The sequence below is a fragment of the Macaca fascicularis genome, chromosome 4 (genome assembly GCF_037993035.2).
Source record: "Macaca fascicularis isolate 582-1 chromosome 4, T2T-MFA8v1.1".
NCBI lineage: Eukaryota > Metazoa > Chordata > Mammalia > Primates > Cercopithecidae > Macaca > Macaca fascicularis.
In genome coordinates, this window is record NC_088378.1 from 48,115,336 (window position 1) to 48,135,888 (window position 20,553).

Consider the following 20,553-nt stretch of genomic DNA (forward strand, 5'->3'; position numbering starts at 1 on the left):
ACAGCCAGACCTGAGGGCCTGGAAGCAGGAACTGGAAAGTCCTCAGGAAGTCAGGCAGTCCTCCTTTGTACTTTGCCATCCCATCTCTTCCTCCTGCTATTCACTGCCTTCTGTTCTCTCTGACGATGGAGTTTCTTGGCCTTTCTGTCCAATTGGCCTCATGTGTCATCCTGCAGGCAGTGTGGGTTGGGTGAACAGTGGAGGCTGGAGTGACATGGAACTGGCTTTTAAGGAAGGTCACTTTTGCAACTACTGTTCCGCATGGATTAATGGGAGACCAAGTAGGACCCACCACAACAGGGAAAAAATGAGGGCCTAGATTAGGAAGATTAATAGGGTGTGTGGGAGGGAGAATCTAAGAAATAATTGGTGAGACTGAGAAAATGATTAGACATAGGATAAAAGAGGGGATCAGAGTTGACAATAAGGTTTTCAGCTCCAGAGCCTGGAGAGATAGGAAGACAATCTCTGTAGATAATAGAACACAGGAGGGAGGACATATTTGTGTTGAGGGGCAGTGGGTATGATAAATACAGTTTTATAGATTCAGTTTTGTTTTTTACTTTTGTTTTTGAGACAGAGTCTCACTCTGTCACCCAGGCTGGAGTGCAGTGGTGCAATCTCGGCTCACTGCAAACTCCGCCTCCCAGGTTCAAGCGATTCTCCTGCCTCAGCCTCCCAAGTAGCTGGGATTACAGTCACCCACCACCACTCCCAGATAATTTTTGTATTTTTAGAAGAGACGGAGTTTCACCATGTTGGCCAGGCTGGTCATGAACTCCTGACCTCGAGTGATCTGCTTGCCTCAGCCTCCCAAAGTGCTGGGATGACAGGCATGAGCCACCACACCTGGCTTAGATTCAGTCTTGACATCTGAGATAGCATGGGAAGAAGTGCAATGTAGAAAAAGCCAGGATTCTACATTCAGTAGTCAGGGTTTGAATTTCTTTTTTTTTTTTTCTTGAGATGGAGTCTCACTCTGTTGCCCAGGTTGGAATGCAGCAGTGCGATCTCAGCTCACTGGAAACTCTGCCTCCCGGGTTCAAGCAATTCTTGTGCCCCAGCCTTCCAAGTAGCGGGATTATGGGTGCCCACCACCATGCCTGGCTAATTTTTGTAATTTTAGTAGAGACGAGATTTCACCATGTTGGCCAGGCTGGTCTTGAACTCCTGACCTCAGGTGATTCGCCTGCCTTTGTCTCCCAAAGTGCTGGGATTACAGGCATGAGCCCCCGTGCCCGGCCAGGGTTTGAATTTTAATTCTATAATTTAAGTAAACTTGGCTGATTTACTTAAATTCTTTGAGATTCACTTTAATCTGTCAAATGGGGTTAATCATGTGTGCCTTGCTGAGTTGTTGGGGGACTTAAAGATAAGTGAAGGACCCAGTTCAGTGTCTTGCACATAGGGGCTCCTCCTTTCCTCTCTCTACATTACCCCACCCTCCCCTTCTCCAGTAGCCTTTTCTAGTTGATACGATTGGCACCACACCTTTGGAGGAATATGACTACTTTGGGCTTGATTACAGCCTAATTATGGAAAAGTTTCTTTGTATAAGTCTACCTACATTCTGTAAAGCAGTAAAGGGTGAGTTACCTTTCTGCAAATGGTTCCTCTTACCGGTCTCCATAGTTGGTCAGCTTTAGTGGGGCCAAGGAGAGTACAGGAAAGCAGCAAACGGAAGTGTTTTTATTCCTGAAGAAGGCCAGCTGGCTGTCAGTGTAACCAGTGACTTGGCCCCATTCCTCTCCTTGTTTTCCAGAGCTGAGTGGTGATTGGGAACACAGAAGAAAAATTGCTTGCTTTGTGAATTCCTTCACTCACTGTAGAGTATATCTGAACAGCCGTATTTGTTTCCTTTGTGCCAGCTTCACCACTTTGGGGCCTTGTCTAATAGTGAGGCTTACTCAAAAATGGAACAGGAAAGGAGGGGTTGTTTCAGTTTTGAAGGGCTGTTAACAACACAGCCGAAATATGTTTCTATTTTAAACATAATCAGCTTTTAAAATGTGTCATACCCTTAACCAAAAGAGACCAATATGGGCCTCTAAAAATAGCTTTATTTGTGTGAATGGGGATGAGCTGTGTGTTATAGTCTCTCAGCCATTCTTACCCAAGTGAGAATTCTCACTTGGGGTAACAGGTTATCTTTATACTGCAGTTTCCATGGAACTGGAGGTGGGATCAGTGACAAGGTGAAAGGAGCATGTGAGAAACCTTTTGGTCCTTATTTCGTTTTAATATAACTATTCTGCGGCTGCTGCTCTGCAGGGAGGGGGATGGTATAGGGATGTTGTAATTTCATGCTTAAAACATTTGTTGCCTGCCAATCTGTTTTTCTTCTCTGTTCATGTTAAAACAAAACAAAACAAAACTGTCTTCAACTGTAATGAAAAAAATAAAATGTTCTTTAACCTTTATTGACATGAAGTGATTTCTTATGTCTCCATACAACTAATTTTATAGGATGAATATACCACTAACAACCCCAAGGGCTTCATTATGGAAGGGAAGCTTCAAAACCCAGATATGGCTTTGAGCACCAGCTGGGAGGACAAGAACTAGGCTAACTGAAGTGCAGGGTGTGTGTCTGTCCCCTTCTCCTGGATTCAGGGAGTCCCTGCAGATGATGCCAGTCTGCTGCTGGTGAAGTGGGAACAACTGTACCTCCTATGTGGTACCTGAGATTACAGAAGGTGTTCTCTTTGTCTCTCTTTCTTTCTCTCTCTGTAGGGTAGGGCTCAGATGGGTCCAAAAAAAGAACCAACTGTTACCAGTGCCGTGGGAGCTTTGCTGCAGAACAGGGCCCAGGTGGCCACAAGTGAAGTCCCAACCAAGTCCGGTGAGTCAGAGAGTGCATTTCAGCTCTCAAATGATGGGGGTCAGAGGAGATCACTATTGGGTCTGGGATTCACCGGTAGTCTGCAAAGGCTCTAAGACATTCACTGTTGCTTCTGGATGCAAAGATATTTGGAGTAGAGGTTAAAGCTTATTTGCCAAAAGGGAGTATTTCTTAATTTATCAGGATTACACAACTTTCACAATGTACAAGTCAAATTCTATTATTGCAATGGGAGTCTAGAACCATTGTTCTCTGGTCTAGTAAAATTGAAGAGATTGAAAACAGGAGAAGACCATGTGTCTTATGTTTGTGTTGAAAATAAAGGGAAAGTTTCTTCTCTAGAAATAAATACAGATCCTCCTCAATGTATGATGGGGCTATGTCCTGATAAGCCCATTGTAAATAGAAATATGATTTTTAAAAATGCATTTAACACCCCAATTAACTCATGTAAAGTTGAAAAATCTTATGTCAAACTATCATAAGTCAAGAATTTCTGTACAGTCATCCCTCGGTATCCACAGGGAATTGGTCCCAGGGCCCTAGTGGATACCAAAACCTGAGATGTTCAAGTTCCTGATATAAAATGGTGTAGAATTTGTATATAACCTAGGCACATCCTCCTGTATACACTAAATCATCTCCAGATTACTTATAATACCTAAGGCAATATAAATACTATGTAAGTAGTTGTTATGCTATATTAAAATTGTTGTATTATTTTTTATTATTGGTACAGTTGTGTTTTATTTATTTATTTATTTTTAAATGTTCTCCATCTGTAGTTGTTAAATCTGCAGATGTGGAACCCATGGGAACAGAGGCTGACTGTAATTTCTTCAAAGTAGCAGCAAGGCAGAACCATAGGAGCCATCCTAATGGGGATGAGGTGGTATCTCATTTTAGTTTTAATTTGCATATCTCTAATGATTTGTGAGGTTAAGCCTCTTTTCAAGTGCTTATTGATCATTTGTATATATTCGTTGAAAAAATGTCTGTTCAAGTCCTTTGCCCATTTTTGAATTGTTTTTGTTGTTTTGGTTTTTGCTAACTTAATCACCAGTGTAATTAGTTGTTTTTGTTGTTGACTTTTAGGAATTCTTTATGTATTCTGGATATTAATCCCTTATCAGCCATATGGTTTATAAATATTCTTTTATTTCCTATTTCATGGGTTGCCGTTTTTACTCTGTTGATATTCTTGTGTATGTGTGTGTGTGTTTGTTTGTTTGATTTTGAGACAGGGTCACTGTTGCCCAGGCTGGAGTACAGTGGCACAATCATAGCTCACTGCAACTTCAACCTCCCAGGCTCAAGTGACCCTCCCACCTCAGCCTCCCAAGTACCTAGGACTATAGGCATGTGCCACCATGCCCAGATAATTTTTAAATTTTTCATAGAGATGAGTTCTCACTATGTTGATATTCTCCTGATTCATAAATTTTTAAAATTTTCGTGAAGTCCAATTTGTCTATTTTTCTTTGGTTGCCTCTGGTGACCAAGAAATCCAAGAAATTGGATTAATCTTTGCCTAATCCAGGGTCAGAGAGGTTTACTCCTATGTTTTTGTCTAAGCTAAGGCTAGCTTTAGATCTTATATTTTAGGTCTTTGATCCATTTTGAGTTAATTTTTAATATATGGTGTTAGGTAATGGTCCAGCTTCATTCTTTCGAATGTGGATGTCCAATTTCCCCATTCAACCAATGGTCTTGCACCCTTGTCAAAAATCATTTGACCATGTAAACAAGGTTTTATTTCTGGACTCTGTTCTTGGTTTATATGTCTGTCTTTATGCCAGTATTACATTTCCTTGATTACTATAGCTTTTAGTAAGTAGTGACATAAGGAACTATGAGTCCTCCAAGATACAGCCAAGATTGCTTTGGCTATTTGGGATCCCTTGAGATTCCATGTGAATTTTAGGTTGGGCTTTTTTATTTCTGCAAGAAACATCATTGAGATTTTAACAGTGATTGCACTGAATCTGTAGATTGCTTTGTTTAGTATGGACAGCTTAACAATAGTAAGTCTTCAAATCCATGAACATCTAATATATTTCTGTTTATTTATGTCCTGTTTGTTGGTGTTTTTTTTTTTTTTTTTATCATGAAAGGGTGTTGAATTTTCTCAAATGCTTTTTTATGCATCAATTGAGTTGGTGATGTATTTTTTGTCCTTTATTCTGTAAATGTAGTGTACATTGATCAATTTTCATGTGTTGAACCATCCCTGTATCCCAGGAACAAATCTCACATGGTCATGGTGTATAATCCTTTTAAGATGCTACTGAACTTGATTGGTTAGTATTTTATTGAGGATTTTTGCATTAATGTTCGTAAGGGATGTATTTTTCTTATAGTGTCTTTGAAGTCAGGGTACCCTTGGCCTTATGGAATGAATTAGGAATGTTCCTACTTCTTAATATGTTTGGGAAAAGTTTGAGAAGGTTTGGTATTAGTTCTTCTTTAAATGTTTGGTAGAATTTACCAGTGAAGCTCTCAGGTCTGGAGCATTTTAATGTCATAAGATTTTTTATTATTAATTCTATCTCCTTACTAGTTATAAGTCTTTGAAATATTCTATTCGTTCATGATTTACTGTAGGTAGGTGTTTTGTTTTTTAGGAATTCATCCATTTCATCTAGGTTATCCGATTTTTTGGTATATATTTTTTCATAATACTTTCATGAAATCCTTTTTTATTTCTATAGCATTGGTAGTTATATCTCCACTTTCATTTCTGATTTTAGTAATTTGTGTGTTTTCTCTTTTTAAATTTTAACTTTTTTTTTTTTTTTTTTTTTTTGAGAGAGAGCCTCACTTTGTTGCCAAGGCTGAATTGCAGTGGCGAAATCTTAGCTTACTGCAACCTCCATCTCCTGGGTTCAGGCGATTCTCCTGTCTCAGCTTCTCCAGTAGCTGGGACCACAGACACACACCACCACACCTGGCTAATTTTTGTATTTTTAATAGAGACAGAGTTTTGCCGTGTTAGCTAGGCTGGTCTTGAAATTCTGGCCTCAAGTGATCTGCCTGTCTTGGCCTTGCAAAGTGCTGGGATTACAGGCGTTAGCCACTGTGCCTGGCCCCTCTCTTTTTTTTTAAATTAGTCTATCAAGCTAATGGTTTTCTTTTTAAGTTCAGGGGTACATGTGCAGGATGTGCAGGTTTATTACATAGGTAAACATGGGCTATGGTGATTTGCTGCACAGATCATCCCGTCACCTAGGTATTAAGCCAAGCATCCATGAGCTATTCTTCTTCATGATCTCCCTCCTTCCCCCATTCTCCAACAGGCCTCAGTGTGTGTTGTTCCCCAGCGTGTGTCCATGTTTTCTCATTATCCAGCTCCCACTTATAAGTGAGAACATGTGGGATTTGGTTTTCTGTTCCTGCATTAATTTGTGGAAGATAATGGCCTCCAGCTCCATTCATGTCCCAGCAAAGGACACCATCTCATTCCTTTTTATGGCTGCATAGTATTCCATGGTGCATATGTACCACATTTGCTTTATCCAGTCTACCATTGATAGACATTTAGGTTGATTCCATGTCTTTGCTATTGTGAATAGTGCTACAATGAAAATACATGTGCATGTATCTTTATAATAGAATGATTTATATTCCTTTGGGTATATATTCAGTAATGGGATTGCTGGGTCAAATGGTATTTCTGCCTCTAGATCTTTGAGGAATCACCACACTGTCTTCCACAATGGTCAAACTAATTTACAGTTCCACCAACAGTGTAAAACTGTTCCTTTTTCTCCACAACCTTGCCAGCATCTGTTATTTTTTAACTTTTTAATAATAGCTATTCTGATTGGTGTAAGATGGTATCTCATTGTGGTTTTGATTTACATTTCTCTTATGTTAAGTGTAGTTGAGCTTTTTTCATATGTTTGTTGGCTACATGTATGTCTTCTTTTGAGAAGTGCCTGTTTATGTCCTTGGCTTACATTTTAATGAAGTTGTTTTTATCTTTTAAATTTGTGTAAGTTCCTTGTAGATGCTACATATTAGATCTTTGTCAGATGGATAGATTGCAAACATTTTCTCCCATTCTGTAAATTGTTCACTCTGATGATAGTTTCTTTCACAGTGCAGAAGCTCTTTAGTTTAACTAGACCCCATTTGTCAATTTTTGCATTTGTCGCAATTGCTTTTGGTGTCTTCATCATGAAATCTTTGCCCATGCCTATGTTCTGAATGGTATTGCCTAGATTTTCTTCTATGGTTTTTATAGTTTTGGGGCTTTACATTTAAGTCCTTAATACATCTTGAGTTGATTTTTGCAGATGGTATAGGGAAGGAGTCTAGTTTCAATTTGCTGCATATGGCTGGCCTGTTATAGCAGCACCATTTATTAAATAAATAATTCTTTCCCCATTGCTTGTTTTTGTCACGTTTTTTGAAGATCAGATGGTTTTAGGTGTACAAACTTGTTTCTGGCTTCTCTATTCTGTTCCATTGGTCTCTGAGTCTTTTTGTACTTGTGTAATACTGTTTTGGTTACTGTAGTCTTATAGTGTAGTTTGAAGTTGGGTAGCGTGATGGCTCCAGTTTTGTTCCTTTTGCTTAGGGTTGTCTTGACTATCTGGGCTCTGTTTTGATTTCATATAAATTTTAAAATAGTTTTTTTCTAATTCTGTGAAGAATGTCAGTGGTAGTTTAATGGAAATTGCATTGCATCTATAAATTGCTTTAGGTAGTATGTCAATTTTCATGATATTGATTCTTCCTATTCATGAGCATGGTATATTTTTCCATTTGTTTGTGTCATCTCTGATTTCTTTGAGCAGTAGTTTATAGTTCTCTTTGAAGAGATTCTTCACTTCCCTTGTTAGCTGTATTCCTGGGCATTTTATTCTTTCTGTGCCAATTGTGAATGGAGGTTCACTCATGATTTGGCTCTCAGCTTGCCTATTGTTTGTATATGGGAATGCTAGCAATTTTTGCACATTGATTTTGTATTTTGAGACTTTGCTGAAGTTGCTTACCAACTTAAGAAGCTTTTGACCTGAGACAATGGGGTTTTCTAGATATAGGATCATGTCATCTGCAAATAAAGATAGTTTGACTTCCTCTCTTCCTATTGGAATCCTCTTTCTTTCTTTTGCCTGATTGCCCTGGACAGAACTTCCAATACTATATTGAACAGGAGTGGTGAGAGAGGGCCTCTTTGTCTTGTGCCAGTTTTCAAGGAGAATGCTTCCAGCTTTTGCCAAATCAGTGTGATATATGCTGTGGGTTTGTCATATATGGCACTTATTATTTTGAAATGTGTTCCTTTAATACATAGTTTATTGAGAGTTTTTTATATAAAGGGATGTTGAGTTTTATTGAAGGTCCTTTCTGCATCTATTGAGATAATCATATCTTTAGATCTGTTTGTGTAATGTATCACATTTATTGATTTGTGTACATTGAACCAACCTTGCATCCCAGGGATGAAGCCTACTTAATTGTAGTGGATAAGTTTTTTGATGTGCTGCTGGATTTGGTTTGCCAGTATTTTGTTGAGGATTTTTGCATTGATGTTCATCAATGGTATTGACCTGAAGTTTTTGTTGTTGTTGGTGTATCTCTGACAGGTTTTGGTGGTGGGCTCCTGTAATCCCAGCTACTCAGGAGGCTGAGGCATGAGAGTCACATGAACCTGGGAGGCAGAGGTTGCAGTGAGCTGAGATTGACCCACTGCACTCCAGCCTGGGTGACAGAGTGAGACTCCATCTCAAAAAAGAAAAAAAAAAATGCGTTAGGGAAGATTCCCTCCTTTTCAATTTTTTGAAATAGTTTCAGTAGAAATAGTACCAGCTCTTCTTTGTACCTTTAGTGGAATTCATCTGTAAATCTATCTGGTCCTGGGCTTTTTTTTTTTGACTGGTAGGCTATTTATTTCTGCCTCGATTTCAGAACTTGTTATTGTTCTGTTCAGGCATTCTGTTTCTTCCCTGTTCAGTCTTGGGAGGATGTATGTGTCCAGGAATTTTCTTCTAGAATTTCTAGTTTATGTGCATAGGGTTGTTTATAGTATTCTCAGATGGTTGTTTGTATCTCTGTGGGATCAGTAGTGATATCCCCCTTATCATTTCTGATTGTGTTTATTTAAATCTTCTCTCCCTCTTTATCAGTCTAGTTAGCAGTCTATCTATCTTATTAATCTTAAAAAAACAGTTATTGGATTCTTTGATTTTTTGAAGGTTTTTTTTTTGTGTTTTTACTTTCTTCAGTTTAGCTCTGATCTTGATTATTTCTTGTCTTCTACTAGCTTTGGGTTTGTTTGCTCTTGGTTTCCTAGCTCTTTTAGTAGTTAAGTTGTCAATTTGAAGGCCGGGCGCGGTGGCTCAAGCCTGTAATCCCAGCACTTTGGGAGGCCGAGACGGGCGGATCACGAGGTCAGGAGATCGAGACCATCCTGGCTAACACGGTGAAACCCCGTCTCTACTGAAAAATACAAAAAAAAACCTAGCCGGGCGAGGTGGCAGGCGCCTGTAGTCCCAGCTACTCGGGAGGCTGAGGCAGGAGAATGGCATGAACCCGGGAGGCGGAGCTTGCAGTGGGCCGAGATCCGGTCACTGCACTCCAGCCTGGGCCACAGCGCAAGACTCCGTCTCAAAAAAAAAAAAAAAAAAAAAGAGTTGTCAATTTGAGATCTTTCTAGCTTTTTGGTGTGGGCATTTTAGTGCTATAAATTTCCCTCTTAACACTGCTTTAGCTGCAACCCAGAGATTCTGGTACATTGTGTCTTTGTTCTCATTAGTTTCAAAGAACTTGATTTCTGCCTTAATTTCATTATTTGCTCGCAAGTCATTCAGGAGCAGGTTCCATGTAGTGTTCAGTTTCCATGTAGTGGTGTGGTTTTGAATGAATTTCTTAATCTTGAGTTGTTCAGTTTCCATGTGATGTGGTGTGGTTTTGAGTGAATTTCTTAACCTTGAGTTCTAATTTGATTGTGCTGTGGTCTGAGAGACTGGTTGTTAGGATTTCAGCTCTTTTGCTTTTGCTGAGGAGTGTTTTACTTCTGATTATGTGATCAATTTTAGAGTTAAGTGCCATGTGGCAATGAGAATAATGTATATTCTGTTGTTTTGGGGTGAAGAGTTCTTTAGATATATTTTCTTTCATTTCAATCTTGGAGAATCTGATTATTATAGGTCTTGGGGATGATCTCTCTTCTCACAGAGTATTTTACTGGGGTTCACTGTATTTCCTGAATTTGAATATTGGCCTGTCTTGCTAGGTTGGGGAAGTTCTGGATTATATCCTAAAGTGTGTTTTCCAACTTGGTTCCATTCTCTTTGTCTCTTTCAGGTACACCAATCAGTTGTAGATTTGGTCTCTTTACATAATCCCATATTTCTCAGAGGTTTTGTTCATTTATTTCATTCTTTTTTCTCTATTCTTGTCAGCCTGTCTTATTTCAGAAAGATAGTCTTCAAGCTCTGAGATTCTTTCTTACTCTGAGATTTTTTCTTCCACTTGGTCTATTCTGCTATTAATATTTGTGATTGCATTGTGAAATCCTGTAGTGTGCTTTTCAGCTCTAACAGATTAGTTATGTTTCCCTTTAAACTGGCTATTTTGGCTCTCAGCTCCTGTATTATTTTATCGTGATTCTTAGCTTCTTTGCATTGGTTTACAACACGCTTTTTTATCTCAGTGAAGTTTATTACCCACCTTCTGAAACCTACTTCTGTCATTTCAACCATCTCAGCCCAGCCCAGTTCTGAGCCCTTGCTGGAGAGGTGTTGTAGTCATTTTAAGGAAAAGGGGCACTCTGGCTTTTTGAGTTTTCAGTGTTTTTGCATTGATTCTCTCTCATCTTAGTGAGTTTATCTACCTTTGATTTTTTATGCTGCTGATCTTTGGATGGGTTTCGTTGTTGTTTTCTATTTGTTTTTCTTTTAACAGTCTGGCAACTCTTCCATAGGGCTGCTATGGTTTGCTGGGGATCCACTCTAAACCTTAGTTTTCTTTTTTTTTTTTTTTTCGGTACCTTGAGGTATCACCTGTGAAGCCTGTGAAATAGCAAAGATGGCAGCCAACTTTTTCCTCTGGAAGCTCTGTCCCAGGGGTCTTGACCTATTGCTGGCCCAAATTTGCCTGTAGGAGGTGGCTGAAGACTCCTGTTGGGAGGTCCTACCCAGTCAGGATCAGGAACCCTCTTAAAGAAGCAGTCTGCTTTTGATAGAGCAGCTATGCTGTATTGGAGATCCCTTCAGTCCCTGATCTGTTTGGGCTCTCCAAGGCCCACAGGCTGGACAAGCTGAGAAGCCAAATGGCCAAGTTGGCAGCCTGCCCCACCCTTCAGACACTTTGTCCCAGGGATAACACAGGCCAGGGTGACCGGAGGCCACTGTGGGTGGGACCTGACTGGGAGTGCCTGCCCCACAAGGAGGAGTGGATCAGGGTCTTGCTTAAAGAAGCAGTCTGGCCATACCTCAACAAAACAGCTGTGCTGTGGTGATGAACTGCCTCTGCCCTTGTCAACTTGGCCTCTACAAAACCCAAAGGCCAGAAGGGCTAAGTCATCCAACCAACCCAGGTGACAGCCCTCCCCTCCTCTGGGCACTTCATCCCAGGGAGAGATCAGAGCTCTGTCTCTAATATGTGCAGGCAGGCATGGCTGGAGGGTCCAGCTGGAAGGTTCTACCCAGTGACGAAGAAGCAGTCTGGCCATGATCTGGCAAAGCTGCTGTGTTGCACTTCTAGGGAAACCCTTCCTCGTCTGGACCGTTTTGACTTTCCAAAGCCCACAGGCTGAAATGGCTGAATTGACCGAACAGCAGAGGTATTGCCCTCCACTCTCCTCTTGAGGCTCCATCCTGTCTCAGGCAGGCTCCACCCTGTTGCTGATGGCTTGCTGGAATTCCAAGACAGTGGGTCTTATCTTGTGAGGTGCGGTGGAAGTGGGGTCTACAGAATGATGCTGATTGGCTCCCTGGATTCTGCCCCCTTCCTAGGGGTATATGTGAACCACCCACCTTGCCTGAGTTGCAGAAAGACTGGTGTGTTTAAAGTTCTTGGGTTTCTGTGTGTGCCTCAGCAGTTGCTCTGCCAAGTCTCTACCCAGTTCTAAGTGACAGATCCAAAGCTCTGGTGCGTGGGCTCACAAGGGGATCTCCTGATCCACAGGTTGCAAAGATCCATGGGAGAAGCATGGTTTCTTGGGTCACATAGTCACTAATTGCTTCCCTTGGCTGGGGGTGGGGGTTTCCTTGGCTCCATGTCACTCCTGGTGGGCCATCGCACCACCCTACTTTTCTTCATTCTCCGTGTATTGAGTTGATTCCCTAATCAGTACCAATGTGAGAACCTGGATGTTTCAGTTGAAGGTGCTGTATTCACTTGCCTGTTTTGTTCCTCTCTGTGAATGCTGTGGACCACAGCTGCTTCTAATTGGTCATCTTGGCCCCTGCCCCTATGGTTTTTCAATTTATTGATTCTTTTCAAAGAACCAACTTTTGGTTTTATTGATTTTTCTCTCTTATTTTTCTATTCTTGATTTCATTTCTCTCTGTCTAAACTTTATTATTTACTTTCTTCCACTAGCTTTTGATTTCATTTGTTCTTCTCTCATTCCATAATTTGCAAAGTTGGATTGTTGACTTGAGATCTTTTTTGTTTTTTTAATGTAAGCATTTATAGGTATAAATTCCCCCTTAGCACTGCTAAGTCCCATAAGTTTCAGTGTGTTTTTTCTTGAGCTTCGTTCATCTCCAAATATTTTCTAATTTCTCTTGTGATTTCTTCTTTGATACATTGGTTGCTTAAGAATATGTTGTTTAATTTCCACAAATTTATGAATTTTATAGTTTTATTTCTGCTTTATCTCACTGTGGTTGGAGAAGACACTTCATATGATATATGTCTTTTTACATTTACTGATACTTAATTTGTGGCTTAACGTGGTTCATTCTGAAAAATGTTGCATGTGCCCTTGAGAAATATATATTGCCGTTTTTGAGTAGAGTGTTCTGTATATGTCTGTTAGATCTAGTTGGTTTATTGTGTTAAGTCCTCTATTTTCTTACGTATCTTTATCTAGTTGGTATTGGAGTGGGGTATTGAAGTCTCCAACTATTATTGTAGAACTGTCTATTTCTCCCTTTAGTTCTGTTGATTTTTGCTTCATATATTTTGATAGTCTGTCAGTAGGTTCCTCTTTGTCTCTTGTAATCTTTTTTGATTTAAAGTTTATTTTGTCTAATATTAGTGTAGCCACTAATATTAGTGGCCTCTGTTCTCTCTGGTTATTATTTGCATGCTATATCTTTTTCCGTTCTCTCAATTTCAATCTATTTGTGTCTTTGGATCTAAAATGAGTATTTTATAGACAGCATGTAGTTTTATTCATTCTGCCAATCTCTGCCTATTGATTGGACAGTTAAATCAATTTACATTTCAAGGAATTACTGATAAGGAGAGATATTTGTCATTCTGATATATGTTTTGTATATGCCTTATAGCTTTTTTGTTCCTCATTTCCTGCATCACTGTTCATATGATTTGGCTGTGTCCTCACCCAAATCTCATCTTGAATTCCCATGTGTTGTGGGAGGGAACTGGCAGGAAGTAATTGAATCATGGGGGCATGCCTTCCCTGTGCTATTCTCATGACAGTGAGTAAGTCTCACGAGATCTGATGGTTTTAAAAAGAGGAGTTCCCCTGCACAAGCTCTCTGTTCTCTTTGCTGCCGTGTGAGATATGCCTTTCACCTTCCACCATGATTGTGAGGTCTTCCCAGCCATGTGGAACTGTAAGTCCAATAAACCTCTTTCTTTTGTAAATTGCCCAGCCTTAGGTATGTCTTTATCAGCAACATGACAACAGACTAATACAGTAAATTGGTACCAGTAGATTGGGGCGCTGCTGAAAAGATACCTGAAAATGTGGAAGTGACTTTGGAACAGGGTAGCAGGCAGAGGTTGGAACAGTTTGGAGGCCTCAGAAAAAGACAGGAAAATGTGAGAAAGTTTGGAACTTCCTAGAGACTTGTTGAATGACTTTGACCAAAATACTGATAGTGATATGGACAATGAAATCCAGGCTGAAGGGGTCTCAGATGGAGATAAGGAACTTGTTGGGAACTGGATCAAAGGTTCCTTTTGCTATGTTTTAGCAAAGAGACTGGTGGCATTTTGCCCCTGCCCTAGAGATTTGTGGAACTTTGGACTTCAGGGAGATGACTTAAGGTATCTGGCAGAAGAAATTTCTAAGCAGCAAAGCATTCAATATGTGACTTGGGTGCTGTTAAAGGCATTCAGTTTTAAAAGGGAAACTGAGCATAAAAGTGTGGAAAAGTTGCAGCCTGCAACTTTTATAGCACAGGAAAGACTTGCCCCCATTATTTAGTTACTTCCCACTGGGTCCCTCCCAAAACACATGGGAATTCAAGATGATATTTGGGTAGAGACACAGCCAAACCATATCATTTTGTACCTGCCCCCCCAAATCTCATGTCCTCACATTTCAAAACCAATCATGCCTTCCCCACAGTCCCCCAAAGTCTCAACTCATTTCAGCATTAATTCAAAAGTCCATAGTGCAATAGAAAAGAAAATCCCATTTTCTGGGGAGAAATTCAAGCTGGCTGCAGAAATTTGCATAAATAATGAGGAGCTGAATGTTAGTCCCCAAGACAATGAGGAGAATGTCTTCATGGCATGTCAGAGCCCTTTGTGGCAGCATCTCCCATCATAGGTCCGGAGGTTTAGGGGGAAAAATGGTTTTGTGGGCCGGGCCCAGCATCCCTCTGCTGTGTGCAGTCTAGGAACTTGGTGCCCTGTGTCTCAGCTGCTCCAGCCCTGACTAAACGGGGCCAAGAGACAGCTCAGGCTGTTGCTTCAGAGGGTGGAAGCCCCAAGCCTTGGCAGCTTCCATGTGGTGTTGAGCCTGTGGGTGCACAGAAGTCAAGAACTGAGGTTTAGGAACTTCTGTCTAGATTTCAGAAGATGTATGGAAACACCTGGATGCCCAGGCTGAAGTTTGCCGCAGGGGTGGGGCCCTCATGGAGAACCTCTGCTAGGGGAGTGTGGAAGGGAAATGTGGGATCAAAGCCCCCACACAGAGTCCCGACTGGGGCACCGTCTAGTGGAGCTGTGAGAAGAGGGCCGGCTGCCATCCTTCAGACCCCACAATGGTAGCTCCACCAATAGTTTGTACCATGCACCTGGAAAAGCCCCAGACACTCAACACCAGCCCACAAAGCAGCCAGGAGTGGGGCTGTATCCTGCAAAGCCCTAGGGGTGGAGCTGCCCAAGGCTGTGGGAGTTCACCTCTTGCATCAGAGTGACCTGGATGTGGAACATGGAGTCAAAGGAGATTATTTTGGAGCTTTAAGATTTGACTGTCCCGCAGGTTTCAGACTTGCATGGGGCTGGTAGCCCCTTTGTTGGGCCAATGTCTCCCATTTGGAATAGCTATATTTACACAGTGCCTGTATCCCCATTGTATCTAGGAAGTAAATAATTTGCTTTTGATTTACAGGCTCATAGACAGAAAGTAATTGCTTTGTCTTGGATGAGACTTTGGACTGTGGACTTTTGAATTAATGCTGAAATGAGTTAAGACTTTGGGGGACTGTTGGGAAGGCATGATTGGTTTTGAAATGTGAGGACATGAGATTTCGGGTGGCGGGGGGCAGGTACAAAATGATACTGTTTGGCTGTGTCTCTACCCAAATATCATCTTGAATTCCCATGTGTTTTGGGAGGGACCCAGTGGGAGGTAACTGAATCATGGGGGCAAGTCTTTCCTGTGCTGTTCTTGTGATAGTGAATAAGTCTCATGAGATCTGACGCCTTTAAAAAGAGGAGCTCCCCTGCACAAGCTCTGTGTTCTCTTGTCTGCTGCCATGTGAGACATGCCTTTCACCTTCCAACATACTTGTGAGGCCTTCCCAGCCACGTGGAACTATAAGTCCAATAAACCTCTTTCTTTTGTAAATTTCCCAGTCTTGGGTATGTCTTTATCAGCAGCATGAAAACAGACTAATACAACTGTCTTATTTTGTTTTTAGTTGATTTTTGAAGCAAAACATTTATATTCCCTCCTCATTTCCTTTTGTATGTATTCTGTAACTATTTTCTTAGTGGTTACCATGGGGACTACATTTAACTTCCTAATCTTATCACATTCTAATTTGAGTTTATACCAGCTTATCTTCATAACATACAAAAACTGCTCCTTCAGCAACTTCTTTTCCACCCATTTTGGTTGTTGATTTAACAAAATTACATCTTTATACAGGTTGAATGTTCCTAATCTGAAAATCTGAAATGTAAAATGCTCCAACATCTGAAACTTTTTGAGCACTGACATGACATGCAATTGATTTTTGGATTAGTGATGTTCAACCAGTAAGTATAATGCAAATATTCCAAGATTTTAAAAAAATTTGCAACACTTTGGTCCCAAGCATTTCAGATAAGGGATCCTTAACTTGTGCTTTGTATACTAAACTATAATTCCTCTATTTGGTCTGTTAAATTATGTATAAAACAAAATGTGGAGTTACAAACCAGTTACAGTACTATTTTTTAGACTAATAATTGTTTGTAAAAATGTATTAGTCTCAAATCATGTAGAAAACAAAAAAGTGGAGTTACAAACCATTATTACAATAGTACTAGCTTTTATAATTGTCCATGCATTTACCTTTATTGAGATTTTGATTTCTTCATACAGCTTCAAGTTTCTGTCTAGTATCCTCCTACTTCACCTTGCAGGATTCCCTTGAGTATTTCTTGCAGGGCAGGTCTTATGATAATGAACTCCCTCAGCTTTTATCTGGAAATGTTTTAATTTCTTCCTCACCTTTTTTTTTTTTTTGTAAGAGACAGGACCTTACTATGTTGCCCAGGTTAAACTCAAGCTCCTGGACTCAAGCAGTCCTCCTACCTCAGCCTCCTGAGTAGGTGGGACTAGAGTCATGCACGTCTGTGCCCATCTCCTCCCTTACTTTTTGAAGGATAGTTTTTTTGTATATGGGATTTTTGGTTGACAGTTTTTTTCTTCTAGCACTTTGAATATATTGGCCCACTGTGTTTCATCCTCTAAGGTTTCTGTTGAGAAGTCTACTGATCTGATTGAACATTCCTTGTTTGTGACAAGTCATTTTTTTTTTCTCTTTACTCTGATTATTTTTTGTCTTTTTCTTTTGGAAGTTTGATTATAATGTATCTCAATGTTGGTCTCTGAGTCCGTCTTACTTTTAGTTTTTGAATGATTCTTACATGTTTATAGTCATGTCTTTTGTTAAATCTGGCAAGTTTTCAGCCATTATTTCTCTCTGCCCTTTTCTCTCTGCTCCTTCTGGTATTCCCACAATGCATATGTCGGTCAGTTTGACAGTGTCCCACAGATCCCTAAGGCTCTGCTCACCTTTCCTTAATTTTTTCTCTTTCTCTTCCTCAGACTCGATAATTTCCATTGTCCTGTCTTTAAGTTTGCTGAGTCTTTCCTCTGTTTGCTGAAATGTGTCCTTGAATCCTACCAGTAAAGTTTTCATTTCATTTAGTCTATTTTTCAGTTCTAGAATTTTATTTGGTTTCTTTTCAGGATTTATCTCCGTGGATATTTCCATTTTGTTCACATATCTTTTTCTTGAGTCTCTTCACATCATTTTTTAGTTCTCTGAACATCTTCAGTTGTTTGAAAGTATTTGTTTAATAGATCTGTTTAGTATATCTGTCATCAGGTCTTTTCTGGGAACAGTTTGTGTTGATTTTTTTTTTATTTGAAGGGGCTATACTTTCCTCTTTCTTTGTCTGGCTTGTGATTTTCTTTGTTGTAAATTGGACATTTGGACCTAATAATGTGTAACTGTGGAAATTAGATTTTCTCACTTCTGCAGGGTTTGCTATTCTGTCTCTGTCTGTCTCTGTCTCTCTCTGTCTCTCTCTCTCTGTGTGTGTGTGTGTGTGTGTGTGAGACTGTCTCTCTGCCAAGGATCAGTCTGAGGTGTCAACTTAAGTAAGGTTTTCTCGGTCTTTTTGAGCCTCTGCCTTTTTCTGGGTGTGGCATGTTCACTTTCTAATTTCCTAATATATGTAGTTTTTTTTTTTTTTAAAGCCTAGTTTTTAATGTCTAGTTTCCAAAAGGGGGAAAAGACAAAAATAAAAGGAGAGAAGGGCACTATCCCTTTAAATCCCCTGGAAGTTACTTCAGCCAGAGGAGAAGGGGCTTACAACAATGATGGAAGGTACAACAACAATGGCCACCTGCCCCCTTGTCCCTCTTTGATCAGAAACAACAATCAGTGATCAGAGAATAAATCTCTGATAGTTAGAAATTTTATTTGGGTTCCTATTTGCCTACCATGGCTCCCACAGGCCATGTCCAGATTGATCCAGGAATATGTGCAGAGCTGCCTGCCATGCAGCTGAGGGGTGGAGGATGTGTAGCTGTTGCTGTGCTAAGATCTGAAATTGATGAAATTAACTGTATCTTACTGTTCAAGCCTTCCCCTGGAAGTTTTGAGTCTTCAATAGACTCCAGAGTCCAAAATAGTTACAGGGGATACATTCTGCCAGTGCAATTGTTATCTAGGAGGGGAGACAAATTCCTGGTGCTTCCTACTCTGCTATTTTTCCAGAATTCTGACAAGTCATTAGTTTTTTCCTCATTTGGGAAAAACTTAACAATCAGGTAGATATTAGTTTTAAGTAAGAAAAAAATTTAAATTGTATTCATTTGGTAAAACTTTTACTAATACGCTTTTTTCTAAAGTACGATGCTAGTGTCCTTCAGAAAAATAAAAAACAATGTCTTTATATTATGGTTTCTTTTTTTATTTTTCAGAGATAATACATATGAGAATGCTTAAAGGAGCAAAAAACACTCCTTGAAGTTTGAGGTCAGATCTTATTTCTCAAGAAGGAATATTTCTTAAGTTATAAGAATTAGATAACAAATCAACACGAGGGTCTAGAACAATTGAGCTCTTGTTTAGTAAACTTGGAAAGAGATCATGAATGGGAAAAGACAACATGTCAGTTATGGTGTTAAAAATCAGAAGAGAATTTCCTTCCTTGAACTAATTTCTTTAAAATAGCAACAAGACATAAGTGAAAAGGTCCCAAGTTAGGAATCAGAAGTCCTGTGTCCTAGTATGTGATGTTAAGCAGAACATTATAAAGATGCCATTCTAATACATAAGAAAATAGACTAGTAGATCAGTAAATCTAAGCAAAATGGTATTATGTTTGCTCTTGACTAGTTAATGATAATTTGTAAGTACTGTGATGTCACTAAGTAAAAGGCAAAATTCTTAAAATAGTTGGCACGACTGGGCACGGTGGCTCACGTCTGTAATCCCAGTACTTTGGGAGGCCAAGCGGGCAGATCATGAGGTCAGGAGATGGAGACCATCCTGGCCAACATGGTGAAACCCTGTCTCTACTAAAAATACAAAAATTGGCCAGGTGTGGTGGCACGCACCTGTAATCCCAGCTACTTGGGAGGCTGAGGCAGGAGAATCTCTTGAACCCAGGAGCTGGAGGTTGCAGTGAGCCAAGATCACCACTGCACTCCAGCCTGATGACAGAGTGAGACTCTGTCTCAAAAAAAAAAAAAAAAGGTTGACACTAGATTCCATAATACCATCTGAGCTCACCTTCTCCTATTTCTTCTTTTTCTTAAAAAACTGAATCCCAAAATACTGTGCTATTTCTTCTTAATCCTGCTCCAGGTTCAGGTGGCCCCAGGTTGTTCCTTGACCATAGCAGCCATGCACACTCCTGTCTCATGACCATTCACTGGCTGCCCCTTCTGCTGAAAACAAAAACATTCTCCCAGTAATCTGCACTGTTCACTCATTCACTTCCTTCAGTTCTTTGCTAAAGTGTCATCTCAGTGAGACTTCTCCAACCTCTGTATTTAAAACTAACCAAGCCTTCCCTAATTCCTTTGTTATTATTTCCACATAACATTTATCACTATCTAATATTCAATATATATTTAACTCATTTGTCTCTGCTGCGCCAAAAAGAAATGGGATGTAAGTTTCAAGAAAGGGGAATTGTCTACTGTATCTTTCTCTATTGTACTGGAATATCCCTACTTTTTAGAGTTGTTTGTGGCACACATGAGGCACTCAATAAATACTTGTTAAATGAAATGTATGGGGAGAAGTGGAAATCTTGATTCCATAATTTCACACTCAAATTATTATCATAGAATAGAATTATCATGTTAATTAGCTTTAGGAGACAGCTTTCTTTTATTTCAAGTTCAAGATGCTTTTTAAATTTAATTTCTTACTCTCTACTTGCTTACGTTAAAAAATATAATTGCTGGCTGGGTGTGGTGGCTCACATTTATAATCCCAGTGCTTTGGGAGGCCAAAGTCAGAGGATCGCTTGATGCCAGAAGTTCAAGACCAGCCTGGGAAACATAGCAAGACCTTGTCTCTACAAGAAAAATTTAAAAATTAGCTAGATGTGGTGGCACCCACTTGTAGTTCTTGCTACCCAGGAGACTGAAGTGGGAGGATTGCTTGAGTCCAGTACAGGTGTTCAAGGGTTCAGTGAGCTATGATCATGCCACTGCACACCAGTGTGGGTGACAAAATAAGTCCTTTTCTCTTAAAACAAAATAACAAAAATAAAGTTGCTAGGGTTAATGTGTCTTTAAATTAGTCACATGTAATTTGAAGTCATTCCAGGGAGGAATTAGAAGCATACTGGGTGAAGGTGAATCTCTA

General features: G+C 40.0%; 1 protein-coding gene across 1 annotated transcript in view; it reads left to right on the plus strand.

The window, feature by feature from the left end:
* Nucleotides 1-20,553, plus strand: part of ZC2HC1B (zinc finger C2HC-type containing 1B) — a 65,641-nt gene that overhangs the window by 35,918 nt on the left and 9,170 nt on the right. Inside the window, exon 6 of the mRNA XM_065543499.2 lies at nucleotides 2,734-2,842. Within this exon, the coding sequence (XP_065399571.1) occupies nucleotides 2,734-2,842 (109 nt within the window). The remainder of the gene's footprint in view (nucleotides 1-2,733; nucleotides 2,843-20,553) is intronic.